Raw genomic sequence first — 13,873 nt, 5'->3', positions numbered from 1 at the left:
TTGGTTTGTTGTTTTGTTAGGAAGAGAAGGCCTGTTCATTTTCCTCTTTTTCCAGCAAGCAAAGATGCTTCTGTACAACGTTTTCTGCCATTTTGCAGCACTGGTTGGGATTGTGATCCAGTCTGAGTTTTCTACGTCTGCAGTAGCAATGGCATTGCTGTCGCTTTCCTTCTTTCCCATTTCAGTGCTTTCAAGCACTATAAGCTCGGTTTTGCCAAAACAACCTTGCTTGCTGATAGCAGCCAGGGAGGAAAATCAACTTCATATCCATCTAGAGTGCTGTTCAATTGGCCCATTTTAATTTGGTGGCTGTGACTTAGAACCCCTCTGTCACTATGAAATATTTTGATTTGTCCTTCGAAGATGTGGTGGTAGATGTGAAAAGAAATGAGGTTCTGCATGATAGGAAATGGCCTCTCCCTCACGCTCCTCTCTTCTCACAGATGACAGAACCAAGAGCCGTCTCTCCCCTGGCTCCCGCTGCTCCTGGAGAAGAAGCCAAAGTGGAGCAAATGGAGGTGGATGAGCGCCAGCCTCCATCAGTGCTCACACCAGGGCCTGGATATTCTGAAGCTGTAAGTGCCAGTTGTGTGTGGTGCTGTCTTTAGTGCAAGGCAGAGCTGCAAGATTTGGAGCAGCCAGCACTTTGCTGTTGAAGGCTGAGGATGCTGGGTGCTGGAGTCCTGCCAGGAGCTAAGGATTTCCTCCAGCCAGCGACCACAGAACTTGGCCCTTGAGCTGTCATGTTGGGGCAGCAAAGGGCTGGTGCCTCTGGGAGAGCATCTGGCTTCAGCATGTGCACCGAAGGACAGGGGAGCTGCGTAAGTGGGTACAGCAGAAGGCCATGGAAGCGGTGCTGAGGGAGATTTAGCCAGGACTATGGGAGGCTCTTGAGTCACCTTCACGAAACTTCCATCAATCCCTGCATGACAATGCTTAGCTTAAGGGCTTTTCCAGTGCCAAATATTCTAGCACTTTATCCAAGGGATTTAGAGACATTTGTGGGTGACACTTCTGTCTTCTGGTTTGTTGGTTTTTTGTGAGGACTTGATCTCTTCATTGTCTCTTGTGTTTTGAATTAAGGTTTCTTTATAATTTGTGCCTTTTTCCAGGTGTTCCAGAAATTCTGTTTTACATGTATTTTGTAAGATGTCACTTCTAGAAGATGCAGTTGTTTTGCCTGGGAACACATAGGTTGGTGATAGGGCCCTTGGTGCAGAAGGAACTCTTCTGGTTTCCACCCATCCAGTAGGGCCTTGATTTAGCCTTCAGGCTAACACAGCCCCTGCCTTCTTGTAGCCCACGGAATCAGTGTGTGTTGTGTTTGGAAATTGAGTAGGGAATCAATGCCCTTGCATTCCAACTGCTCCTCCGAGGTCACAGGAGCTGGGAGGGGCTGGGCTGCATTTCTGATTCCAGCCGCTTTAGCACCATCAGTGTGGTCGAGTCCAAGAGAAGAAGTTGCCCGAGCATGGATGCACAAAGAGTGCAATTCCCAGTGCAGTGCTCTAAGTCTGATCCCTTTCCATAAGGACCTACAGATTCCCCAAGAGTGTGGTTTATTGAGCAACAGGAGATCAAGTTCAGGATTGCTCATGTTCGGGGCACTGGCTGCTGAGTGTTGATGTGTGTAGCAACAGAGAGCAACAATAGAGAGAGATTTTAGAAATTTAGATGCATCTGTTTATCTATCTATTTATCTATCTATCTATCTATCTATCTATCTATCTATCTATCTATCTACCTACCTACCTACCTATCTACCTATCTATCTATGCACTGTAAAATTTACATATTGAACCACAGAATCACACAGAATCACAGAATCACAGAAATTCTAGGTTGGAAGAGACCTTTCAGATCATCTAGTCCAAAGCAGTTGGAGAAGTAAAGTTCCACATGCTAAAGCACCTCTTTCAGGAGAGGACTAGAGAACACATTTCATTGACTGATTCTGAGAACAGAGGGATGTTTTCTCCTCCAGATATGGTGGTTCTTTCCCCTCAGAGCTGTTTTCCTCCTCCAGTCTCTTCTTCCCTGAAGCCCCCAGTTAATTCTCTTGATTTTCTGCCTGTCCTAGAGAGCTGGAAGAATTCCATCTTTTAGGGGGCAAAGAGAACTCCAAAATTGTCTCTCACAAAGAGGGAGCTCAACCAGGAAGCCACCTGCAGTGCCAGGATGGAGCTGTGGGACAGAACAGGGTGTCACTCACTACTGAAAGACAAACAGGACATGGCACAAGCAGAGGGAGGCCCTCACCAGACCCTTGAGAAATGCCACACCTTCCCTGTCAGCTGCCTGAGAGGCTCTTGCAGCTTCAGTCCCAGATGGCCCCTGATTGTAGGGCCAGGGTCACTTTGGAATCTGTGCCTCCCCTCAAACAGAGAATGACCCAGCAGAGCAGCAGCACAGTGCTTTGGGAACGTGTGAGCCCAGCAGTCTTTGAGTCTTGGCCACAAAGGTCCTATGGGAAGCTGAAACCCATCTTCTCTTGCTTTCTATGCAGGTGCTTCTAGAGAGAGATCGGGAGCAGACTGCTTCATCAGAGATGCCATGCCAGACTCAGGGAGAGCTGTTCCCAGCCCGAGAGCAGGAAGAGCAGCTCAGGCAGCAGGTGGAAGTGCCACAGGAGAAAGGCCAGGTAAGCCTGACTGGCCAGGGCACAGAGGGAAGGGCAGGAAGAAGGGCATAAACCACAGCCCTTGGGACTGAGGAGGCCAGGAATCCCACAGGCACTGGAAGCAGAGAGCCTTGGAATCTGCAGAGATCAGCCCTGGGACAGGAGGTTTGCAATTGAAGCAGATGTGGGTAGGGAAGCAGAAAGAAGTGGCTGAATAAATGTGATTTTGAGGCTGCAAAAGGAAAAAAGCTGAGCCTGATGGCAGCTCCCAGTCACTTGCTCTGCATTTGTGTGTACAGAAGATCAAGGCAGAGCCACAAGCAGAGCTGCCCGAAGCTCAGAGTCCCATCATGGCAGTGAAGAGGAGGAACAAGGATGACATGAGAAGAACTCAAGAGGACAATCTTGATCAGCAGAGGGGCGATCAACACAACCAGGTGAGTGAAAGAATGGCAGGCACTCCAGTCATGAAACATCCTCTCACTTGTTTTTTAGAGAACATGAAGGAACAGCTGAATGCTGAGCTTCTGCTAGCTCACACCAGGATCAAGGCATGGGAGAAGACGCTTCAGGAAGACATGAAAATTATCAGAGAGACAGCTAATTGCCTCCCTCAGGCTCTAGAAAAGCAAGTGAGTGAAAGAGGGATGTAGCCACTGCAGTCACCAAACTGGTGGTTTTTTTCCTTCTTCCCTTCCCAGTGCAGAGCAGCAGGGAGTGAGGCCATGCCTCTGAGTGCCATCCTGCTGTGGTGTGTATCACAGCTGCTCTGATGGACACTTACTGGGCCGCTGAATAGCCTTGTTTCTTGAGGTGTTTTTACAGTGGAGCGTGGTGACCCAGATGGAGGATTGAAACAAGCTGTCTGTCCCCCACTCCTGGCTGACAGGGACAAGCTGTAGTGTCTGACTGCTTTGTTCTGTTTGATTTGAGGTGCAAGTGCTGACATCTTACCAGGCAGCCTGCGAAGACTTCCAGCGAATGTCTGGCAATGAAGAGCCACAAGTTAGGAGTGAGGCACAGGTACCATCCCCACCAGAAGTGCTACAGGTTGAGCATGACAGGTTGATGGTGCAGGAAAATAGGACACAGTGGGAGGAAGTAGAACTTTTGAACAAAGCTGCAAGTGTGTCTGTAGCCCTTGGAAGGAGAAAGGAATCCTTGAGAGGAAGTAGAATGGTGATTGTGGCAGTCATCTTTCTGAAAATCTATGAAAACCAAACACGAATCTGGCCATGAACCCGAGTAAAACTTGCCTTTGGTTTTGACCCATCCAGTTTGCGAAGGGGACATCAGAAAAAAACCATTGAAGAGCCCTGCATGTGGCTGACAGCACCTCCCTAAAGGCTCGCATTTCAATAGGGGATCTCAGGGTCATCTCTGCCAACCACCTTTCTGACATCAACTCATTTCTTGTCCCAGACCTACACAGGCTCTGTCACCAAACCTGCTGCAGCAGCAGCAGCATTGTCAATGGGATCCTTTTCTCCCCAACCTGAGAAGTGGAGCCAGGGCAGTTTGTTCACCTCCCGTGCTGACCCAGCTGCTGCTCAGCAACAGGAGATCGAGGGTGACTCCCTGGAGCTGCTGAGTACGTCTGCTGTATTTCTTGTCTGAGGGACAGTGCATTGTGTGCAGGTGCCAGCATAGCCGTACCAAATGATTCTCCTGAGTTTGGTTCATGGGGACATTTAGGGACATTTCTCCACAGGAACTGCTGTAGAAAATCAGTCTCTGTGCTGGCCACCTGTGCTGCAGAGCTGTCTGCCTGGTTGTTGTTGTTGTTACCCAGTGGACCACAAAGGGCTCAGAGCTCCAGGCACTGGGGCTGCCTTTTGTATCTCCTGGAAGCTGGGATCTCTGCTTTAAAGTCATCATCTTGCATTTTGCTCCCCTCAGGAAGAATGGTGAACCAGGAACATCCCATGATGAAATACACCGAATTGGGACATATTGGCAGCGGGTGAGTCCAACCACAGTTACTTCAACATAACCATGGGCCAGGTGTTTTTCTGGTGGAATGTCTATCCAGCATGAAATCAGGCCAGCTGCAAAGATGTTCACACAGTGGGGATAGATTGTCCCATCTATCAATGCTGCACAGAATTTGTGAGTGGGCTCAGAAGGCATTGTCAGAGACACTTCCATGCTGCCGAGGTCTTGCCTGCATCAAACAACAGGACCTGGAAGGTTTCCTGGTCACCCAGTTGTGGAACAGTTCTGTATTAATTTCCTTAGCATTTTTGTATCTCTCTAAATCATACAGCCACACTAATAAAAGGGGAAGAATCTTGCTTGCCTGAAAGAGCAAACTACTCCCTGATAGCTGTGAGGTAACAGTTCCCAGGAACATTTCTTTCCAAGAGTTTGCTGAAGGAAATACTCTGAGGTTAGGATAGAAACTGCACAGTTTCTATCTGAAACTGTGATTTCAGTTTCTATTTCAGAAACTGAAATCCAAGATGAAAGAAGAAGCTGTCTTTAGGAGCTGAGGCACTAAACTCCAGCACTTCAGGGACAGACCAAGTGCCCATGCACTTGAAAGGAAAATGCATCATCTGCCTTCTGGCAGAGCCCTCCTGCATCCTGCAGGTTTTAGGCATTTTCAGCACAGATCTCCTGTGTAGGCTGGCTTTCAATGCAAGATCTAAATGGCTTCTCCTTTCTCTGCTTCTCTTTTGTTTCTAGGAGTTTTGGAGATGTTTGCAGAGCACTTACCAATGCCACAGGGAGAGAGGTAAATGTCAACAGCCCCTGCAGACTCTGCTGCTCTTGAGGGGCTTTCCCCGCTGGTGTGAGCTGTGGCTGGAGCTTTGGCTAGAGCCGTGCTGAAAAGGCACAAGAAGCACAGACTGGTGCCAGCCTGCAAAATACATTTGGCGCTTTGTCCTCCTCAGCTGCCGGAAGGAAGGCACGGAGGGCAGCGCTTCCTTTCAGAGAAGGACGCGCTCACTCGCTCTCCATTGCTAAAACAAAGGTGGTGCCTTAGAGCACCTCCCTGCTCTTTGGGGCTACAGCTTCAGAGTCCTGAATTCTCATTTCTGGTTGCCAGTAAATCCATCGGAAAGTTACTGGTAGTTGCTTAGCCACCTGCAGTGCTGCACTTGGCAATTGCACATAGGGAGAGATCTGCAAGTGCCCTAAAAGCCCTAAGCCCTGCCCATTGCCCAAGATGTATCCACAGAGTATTAAGGCATGGATTACTTCTTCTGATTCCTAGAAAGAGCAGCACAGATTGTGGTCAGAGGTTTGTGGGTGATAGCTGAGACACCACTGTTACCTGTTACCAAGTGGACAAGACAAAATGTCAGTGGCCTCACGTGTGCTGTAACTGGCCCCCAAGGCAGGAGAGAAATGGGCTGTTGGAATGTCAGTTCCTAATTACTGCAGTGCCTAATCACAAGCAAAATCACTTGCTCCATTGTATTGTAGTCTTGTGCCACCAATTTCTTAAGCTACTGATTTTCAATGTCATTTTAGGTGGCCATAAAGAAAATAGATCTTCAAGGACTGAGGAAGAAGGAACTAAAAGTCAATGAACTCATGGTCATGAAAATGAATAGCAATCTCAACCTTGTCAAGTATTTAGACAGGTGAGTTATTGTGAATGTTTGTTTACATTTTGCAAACATGCAAGGTAAAATCCCACTTTGGTCACTGGCAATAAATAGAGCTGTAATTATAGGTAATTATTATTGCTCTTTTCATCTCCAGTGGATAGGAAGAGAGTGCATCTTGTCTGCATGAGTCTTCCCTGACACACATAGTTTGAAAATTATTCAGAAACCTGCATCAGTCATATCTTACTTAATCAATAGCCCGTAGGTTCACAGCCACAACTTTGTTTTGGGGCTTGATTTTATTCAAGTGTCTTTTTACATCCGGGTGAAATAACATGGATTTTTCTTGGATTGTTTCCACTCTTTGCCATTGCTGTGCATGCCAGGAAGACTAGGTGCTTATTTCAAGAAACACCATGCCTGACAGGTTTTTTATCTCTTACTCAACTGCATTTTTCACTTGCTGGCTATTTAAGACATCTCTTTTTTTAGAACTGTGCCTTTCTCCTTGAGACTGCACAGATTGAAAACAATGCACAGCTGAAAGGGAATGTCTATTCCTTTGATTCTGTCCTTGTCACAAAGGAACTTGGAAACAGGAATCAGTCAAGAAAACAACCCAGCCAAGCATGTTCACCTCCATGCCCTTGTTTCCTTCTTTCAGCTACCTTGTGGGTGAGGAACTCTGGCTGGTGCTGGAGTACATGGATGGAGGCGCCCTGAGCGATATCATCAGCAGGACCTCCCTGTGTGAAGATGAGGCAGCAGCCATCAGTCGGGAGGTCAGCAATCCCATCTGTGTTTCCAAGGCCTTGGGCAGGATTGTCTGGGAAACAGGGGCTCAGACCTGCAGTGATTTCCTGTGCCAAGCTTTGGTTCTGTGTTGCTGGTATGCTATGGGTAAGTAAAAGCATCTCAAGTGAAAGGCCTGCCAGTGCCCCTGCACTCCCTGTACTCAGTGCCAGTGCTCTTCTCTCCTGCTGTTGTATTCTCACTCTGGCTCATGTATTTGTATTTGCTGTTCTCCACCTTGCCTCTCTAAATGTTTGCCTGGAGTCTGTCTTCACTGAATTCCTTGCCTGTGAAAGCAAAGGTGCTGGTGGCAGGATTTGAAATGATCAGCAAACAAAAAAAGACTCATTTCCTACAGTCCTCAGTGGAAAAGGATCATAGTGCAGCCAAAATGCTCTTTGCTTCAGGAAGGTGACTGATGTGATACTTCCAAGCCTGTGCTGAGGCCAGCAAGGAAATCTTTGTCATGCAGCCTCCCACCCAAAAATGATCTGCTTCACACCAAAGGGAGGACTTTTCCTTTCTTGACAAAAACTCTCCTTTGTCCTCTGCATGGAAAAAGCACATCCACGGCAGCAGCAGTCATCCTGGCTGGTTTGCAGGGGACAGTCTGCAACAGCAGGTGTTGTTGCTCTCTCAAAAGCTGACATGCCTTTCCTCAGAAAGGTCCTGCTCTGCAACTGTTGGAGTAGCAAGCTCTTCCTCTCAGTGGCCATTACTGTTCTGCCATTACTGCCCATTCCCCTGCAGAGGGAATCTTTTAGATTCTTTGTTTTCTTTCTTGTAGGATGAAATCACATCACTCATTTTTTCCCTCCTCTTTCTGTTTTCCCTCTCAGTGCCTGCAAGGACTGGATTTTCTGCACTCGAACCACGTCATTCACCAAGATGTGAAGAGCAGAAACATCCTTCTCAAAACCGACGGTTCTGTCAAGCTGGGTCAGTGTATTCTTGGTCAGGAGCAGCATTCCAGGGATGTGGGTGTGGGGCTGCTTGGAGTGACAGCCAGCTCCCCTAAATGGTGCTGGTGGCAGTGCAGGGACACCCGCTGTGAGCTGCGGGCACAGTTGCAACGTGCACAGAGGTAGGACAAGGAACAAGCAGTCAAGAGTGGCCTTGCTCTGTGTGTGTCCCTTCCAGACAGAGGGAGCTACAATCTAAAGCTTCAGGGGAATAAAGTCCACTGCTGTGAGCCGCGTTGAGAAACCTGGGATTTTTTGGAAGTGGCTGATTACATACTCCCTTGACTAAAGCCCCAAAGAAATTGAGCGTGGACAGTTCTCCAAGAGATTCAACAGCACATTCTTAGCTTGAGAGTGGGGAATTCTTTTGCTTGGTTTCCTAATTGGAGCTGGCTTTCATGGTTTGTTGTTTTCTCCACAGCTGACTTTGGCCTCTTTGCTCAGCTCACCCCTGAGCAGAGCAGACGGAGCTCCGTGGCCAGCGCTGCTGGGTGGCTGGCGCCTGAAGTGGTGACAGGCCAACCATATGGCCCCAAAGTGGACATATGGTCTTTGGGAATCGTGGGCATCGAAATGGTGGAACGAGAAGTTCCTTACTGGAATGCAACTCCTGTCTTGGTAAGGTGCAAATACTCACTGATCCCAGTCTTTCTCACCTGTCCCATGTTCTGTGTGCCATTGGACAAAATCCCATTGCCATTTGCTGGCACCACTTCCACCAAGGTCCCCTTCTAAAAATGTCCCTGCAGCACAGCAGCATCTGCTGTAGCTTTGGTTGCATCAGAAGAGGAAGTGGCAGTTCAGAAACCTAACCAGTTCAGAAACCTAACCAGTTCAGAAACCTGCCATTTTGGCCTCCAGCCATGCCTGACATTTCTCATTTACTTTTTGAACCCTGTTGGTGCTCTGTCTCTTAAGGACAGGAAGTTTTCAGTGCAATGGTTGGATGTCTGATAAATATCCTTTGAAATGGACATTGAGTCTTCCCAGCTTTAGTGTTATAGGAAAAGGAAAAGAGAAAAAGAAACAACCAACAAAGCAATGCCCAAGTAGTTCTGCTTTCTTTTTCCTTTTTGAACCACAGCACATCATATTTCCTCTATACTGTAGCATCTTTTCCAAATCCAGTGGGTCTTATATGCTTATCATGTGTGTGGGCCTGGATAAGTTTAGGATGTGTTTTTCTCCGACTGCAGTTAGAATTGCATGCCAAACTCTTGGCTGTTTCTTGGTACTTTAGCAAGTTGATGAGCTTGCAGGCAGGTGCCTGGGCTGGGATCCAACGTGGGCAGTTGACACCGGTGCTGTGTTTCTTTACCACAGGAGCAGGGCCATCCCTGGCCTGCACAGTTCTAATGACAGTGAGGACTCCAGCTCCCCACCATGGCCAGTGGCTGAGCACAGCTTCAGAGGGACAGAATAAAACCCCCTTTGTGACCTCTGGTGGTGTGAGAAAAGGAAAGAAAGCTGCCACAATAATTTCTACTCAAGGAGAGTGTGTTTCCATTTTGAGACTTGGAAATTTTCCTCTGGGTTGAAGAGAATAATAACAAAGTCTCTTTGGTCACCACCTCTTTCAGTGCCACAAGCACAGAGCTGTTAGCATTGTGATGGGCATTTTTATGGAGACCAGGCCACAGCCTGGGGTCATGGAGATCCTGCCAAACCTCCCATTTCCTACCCGACACTTTCTGCTAATGGGCACACCTTTAATGCATTGACTTGAGCATCCAAATGAGCAGAGGACGACCATAGGGATGACAGTTCTTTTTCTGATTTGACCATGAAAAAGTTTCCTTTTGCCGCATAAAGAAGCTGAAACTTGGAGCTGAGAGACACAGCTGCAGGTGGCTCCTGTGTGCTCAAACATTTTCATCACAATATATTTGGGCATGCATCTTAAAGTGTCTGTGTTGAATATGAGATTCTAAATGTTTGTTTCCTTTCCTGAGGAATACCTAGTGGATTTCCTTTCTTTCCTTCCAATTACCATTGTTTTCAAGAACAAAGCAAAAAGCTTGATGAGTTTTGTTTTATGGCAGCTGTGCTTAAGGGACCAAGAAGCACTGCAGAGATACTTTTCACATACTAATCCTTGGATGTAGTAAAGTCAGTATAGAAAGTCCCTCTTCCAAAAAGCCTCTCAAGCTGGTGTGAATCCTCAGGGAAGGAAATGTGCTTTTGCTGATGTAGTTCCCACTAACTAGGACAGTCAGTGAAATCAGCTGCCAAGGCAACATCAGTGGGATAGTGGAAAAGCTGTGGCTGCATCGGAGTTTGGGTTTTTGGTTGGTAAAGGAAAATCATCTCTGGGTCTCTGCCAGGGCAGAAACTGCCACTGCAGAGTGGAGCTTAACTAATGGGATCTGGGAGAGGAGTTACAGATGGGAAAGAAACAGGTGGAGCCTAGTGTTTCCTTTTTCTGCAGACTAAAATCATGATAGCCAGGGGAGAGACACCACGGCTGCAGCAGCCCAACCGATTCTCGCCTTGCCTGCGTGACTTCCTGAGCTGCTGCCTGCAGAGAGACGAGGAGCAGCGCTGGTCTGCCAGGGAGCTCCTGCAGGTAAAATGTGAAGGGGCTGCAGGTGAAACAGGCTCTGAGGGATGGGCTCCTCCTCCACTCAAGTCCAAGGCATCACATGAGCCCCCTTCCTCCTCACCTCCATTCTTGGTGCTCTTCAAATGAAAATGGTGAGGAATCCTAGACTGGGCTGGGCTGGCAGGGTCCTGTAAAGGTCCTCTGGTGCAAGTGTCCTGCAATGAGCAGGGACTTCTTCAAAGAGATCAGGTTGCTCAGAGTCCCTTCCCACCTGCCCTGGAATGGTTGCAGGGATGGGGCACCTACAAGCTCTTGGGGCAACCTGTGCCAGGGTGGCATCATGCTCCAAGTAAACAAGTTCTGATTAGACCTACTCTGACTTGATCCCCATTTTTAAAAATATTCACCCACATCCTATTGTAACTGGCCCTGTAAAAAAAGATGTCCCCCACTTTCTTCAAAGCCACTCTGAAGTCTTGGAAAGTGGCAATAAAGACTCCCTGGGGCCTGTTCTTCACAAAACTGAGTAACTCCACCTCTCTCCACATTTCCTGAGTCAGAGAGCTCCTCTGACTGTTTCTGTCACCCTCTTTTGTAATTTGGTGGGGTGCTCAGTTTTATCTAATGGCAAAAGAATTGAAGTAGAGCAATGCAGGGTACAGAGACATGAAATGGTGGGGCAGGAACCCAAGGAAGCCAGTCCCAGCCTAGGGGTCAGAGATTTGGCTGTGGGCAGGAGGGGTCGTGGGGTGCTCACTGTGAGCCTCTGAGGGGCCCTGGTTTGTGCCCTCCAGCCCACCCTTAGAGGTTTCTGCCACACACACAGGGACAGCTGGGAGGGACTTGTCCCAGCCCCATCTGCTGCCTGGCACGCTCAAGCAGACGGGAACTGTGCCAGGGTTAGTGCCGGGTTGTGTGGCAGAGAGGGAACTGCAGGGCCCAGTGCCACTGGGCTGGCCCTGCTGGGAAGGAAGGTGCCATCCAGCACACGAGGGGCAGGGCATGGAAAGGTAGACACTGCTCTGTCTCCCTGTGGGAATCAGCACAGTGCCTGTCTTTCAAACAGAGGGACCAGTGTGAGGCTTTAGAGATTCCTGAAAAGAAGAAACCCCAGGGACAGAAAGCACCATTTCTAGAGCACTGGCAGGGCAAAATTCCCAACAAGATAAATAAACCAGAATCAATGGATGAATGGGATTCTGCGCCAGGTTTGCCTGTGATGGCAAGGTCCTGCACATGACTATTGGGGGAGGATGTGATCCCATTGCTCCTCTTTCTGGAACTAGAGGAATCCTGATTGAGTCTGTAAAGCACTGAGCTTGAAAAGTTATGGTTCACTGTTCTTTGTGACATTTTTTTTCCTGTGGACAGCATCCATTTGTACGTTCAGCCAAGCCAGCATCCACATTGGCACCACTCATCAACTCACTAAAGAAGAAGAAGAAGAAGAAGAAGGAGACAAGAATGTAAAAATCAGATGTTATTTCCCTAAGTACATTGGAGTAGGATTGTAGAGTAGGACTCTAGAGTAGGATTGTTGAGTAGTTTCGTAGTACAGGTTTATAGAGTAGGATTGGTATTAAATAAAGTGTCTGAAACATCAACTCATTTGGAAGATTCCCCTCCTTCTGACCCCTTCAGAAAGTTCAGCATTTTCTTCTAAATTGCCAGTGGTTTTTTATTGGTGCTAAGATATGTTTATGGCTTCCTTGGTATGGTTTGCAAGTGGAGAAGGTTCTTCTTCATTCATCCTCTCCAGACCACACTGCGTTTGGAATACGGCCCACTGGCCCGTTTTGGGTTGGTGCTAGGTGCTAGGTGCTCTACTTGAGGCAGAAATGGCAATGGCATTTTCAAGCAAAAGCAAAAGAAGAATGGGGCAGCCCAAAACATCCTGTGCAGATGCAGGCCTTCAGCTGTGACTGGAGAGCATTGGGTCTCCTGCCACTTGGATTTGTATCCCGAAATGCAATCTCTTTGGCTGGAGGAGAGCCTTGCTCAAGGGAGAAAGCAGAAAGGTCAGAGAGGGTGCTCGGGAAGGTCTCCTGTGGTGCAGAGCTGTCAGCGCCTGTGAGGTGAAAGCGGGCCCGGCCTTGGCCGGGGTGGAGCCCCAGCAGAGCCCCGGCAGAGGCCGGAGCAGGCTGAGCCCCGGCAGAGGCAGGCTGGAAGGAGGCCCTTGGAGCTGCTAGAGGCAGCAGCCGGGCCCTGGGTGCCTGTTCCTGGCGGCGGGCGAATCCTCCGCTCTCAGAGCCCAGGTGGCAGCTGGCTGCTGCCGAGGGGAAGGGCAGCCGTGCTGGGCACAGCCCAGCCTGGAGGCATTGGCCGTCTGGAGTGTGCCCAGGAGCAGAGAAAGGCCCAGGGCAGCCGAGGGCCGCTGGGCTGCCTGAGGATTCCTCCTCTTCTGCCGGCTGACCTGCAACTCCTGGCAAAGGTCAGCAGTGTGTGCAGCACTCTGGGCACCGGGGCAGGGAGCCGGGCTGCTCGGCAGGCTGGAGCACAGGGCAGCCTCCTTCAGGCCCAGCTCTTGTGCCAGGGGAAGCGAGGCCAGCGTGAGGCAGGGACAGCTTGGCAGGGCACATCTGCAGGAGCCAGCGCCTCACGCAGCTCTGGGAGGAAGCGCCCGCAATCCTGCAGTTCTGCACTGAGCCAGAGCAAAGGTGTGAGATGCAGAGTGTTTGGCAGGAATATTCAGGCCCACCAGGCCAGCCTGCTTTGTGCTCTCTGGCACACAGCAAGCGCTGTGCAACGCAGCTCTGAGCTGCTGGGAGAGAGGTGTTAGAAATAAACAAACTCCTAGATACATTTAAATGGAGACAAAGTCATTAAAGCAAAAGAGAACCTTCTTCTTAGTAAGGATTCAACTGAGCCAGCTGTGTATCTCCCTTTCCTGAGAGCTGAACATACACACACACACACCAAGATAATGTTCCTTTTTATTGCTTTTCCCAGCCCTGGGCCATCCCTGTCTCATTTCCCTTTGGCTGGGTACTTGGGAACTTCTATTGTCTCCTGACAGCCTTTTTTTCTGTCCCCTCTCCTCCTACATCTCTTTTGGTCTGGTCTTCAACACCTCTCCTTTTCCAGCTCACAGCAACACCCACCAAATTAGCTTGAACAAATGCAAACCATAACTAACACTACCTGGCACCAACAACTTTCATTCTTTTTTCTAATAACTTTTTGGCTGCAGCGAAATATTACCTCCTATCTCCCAGAGGGAATGAGGGATGAGCCTGAGGCTTCTGCTTAACTGATCTGGAAAGGAGCAGAAGGGTTTCAGAAGGCAGTTTGTGTTTTCTTCATTAATTTCTGAAGGAAAAAGGCAATGCAGCTTCACTCAGCAAAAGCATTTGTGAGGTGCACTGATGAAATGCTTATGAGCAATTCCCAGAGAAGG

The 13,873-nt window shown here is 48.8% G+C and overlaps 1 protein-coding gene across 1 annotated transcript in view; it reads left to right on the top strand.

Moving 5' to 3' along the window:
* Positions 1-13,873, top strand: part of LOC131095752 (serine/threonine-protein kinase PAK 3-like) — a 32,256-nt gene that overhangs the window by 3,922 nt on the left and 14,461 nt on the right. Inside the window, exons 4-13 of the mRNA XM_058043831.1 lie at positions 444-575; positions 2,920-3,057; positions 4,043-4,211; positions 4,520-4,583; positions 5,309-5,357; positions 6,101-6,213; positions 6,845-6,962; positions 7,812-7,911; positions 8,356-8,552; positions 10,363-10,500. Coding sequence (XP_057899814.1) covers positions 444-575; positions 2,920-3,057; positions 4,043-4,211; positions 4,520-4,583; positions 5,309-5,357; positions 6,101-6,213; positions 6,845-6,962; positions 7,812-7,911; positions 8,356-8,552; positions 10,363-10,500 — 1,218 coding nt within the window. The remainder of the gene's footprint in view (positions 1-443; positions 576-2,919; positions 3,058-4,042; positions 4,212-4,519; positions 4,584-5,308; positions 5,358-6,100; positions 6,214-6,844; positions 6,963-7,811; positions 7,912-8,355; positions 8,553-10,362; positions 10,501-13,873) is intronic.

The sequence above is a fragment of the Melospiza georgiana genome, chromosome Z (assembly GCF_028018845.1).
Source record: "Melospiza georgiana isolate bMelGeo1 chromosome Z, bMelGeo1.pri, whole genome shotgun sequence".
Taxonomy (NCBI): domain Eukaryota; kingdom Metazoa; phylum Chordata; class Aves; order Passeriformes; family Passerellidae; genus Melospiza; species Melospiza georgiana.
This window is presented reverse-complemented; position numbering and strand designations above follow the sequence as displayed.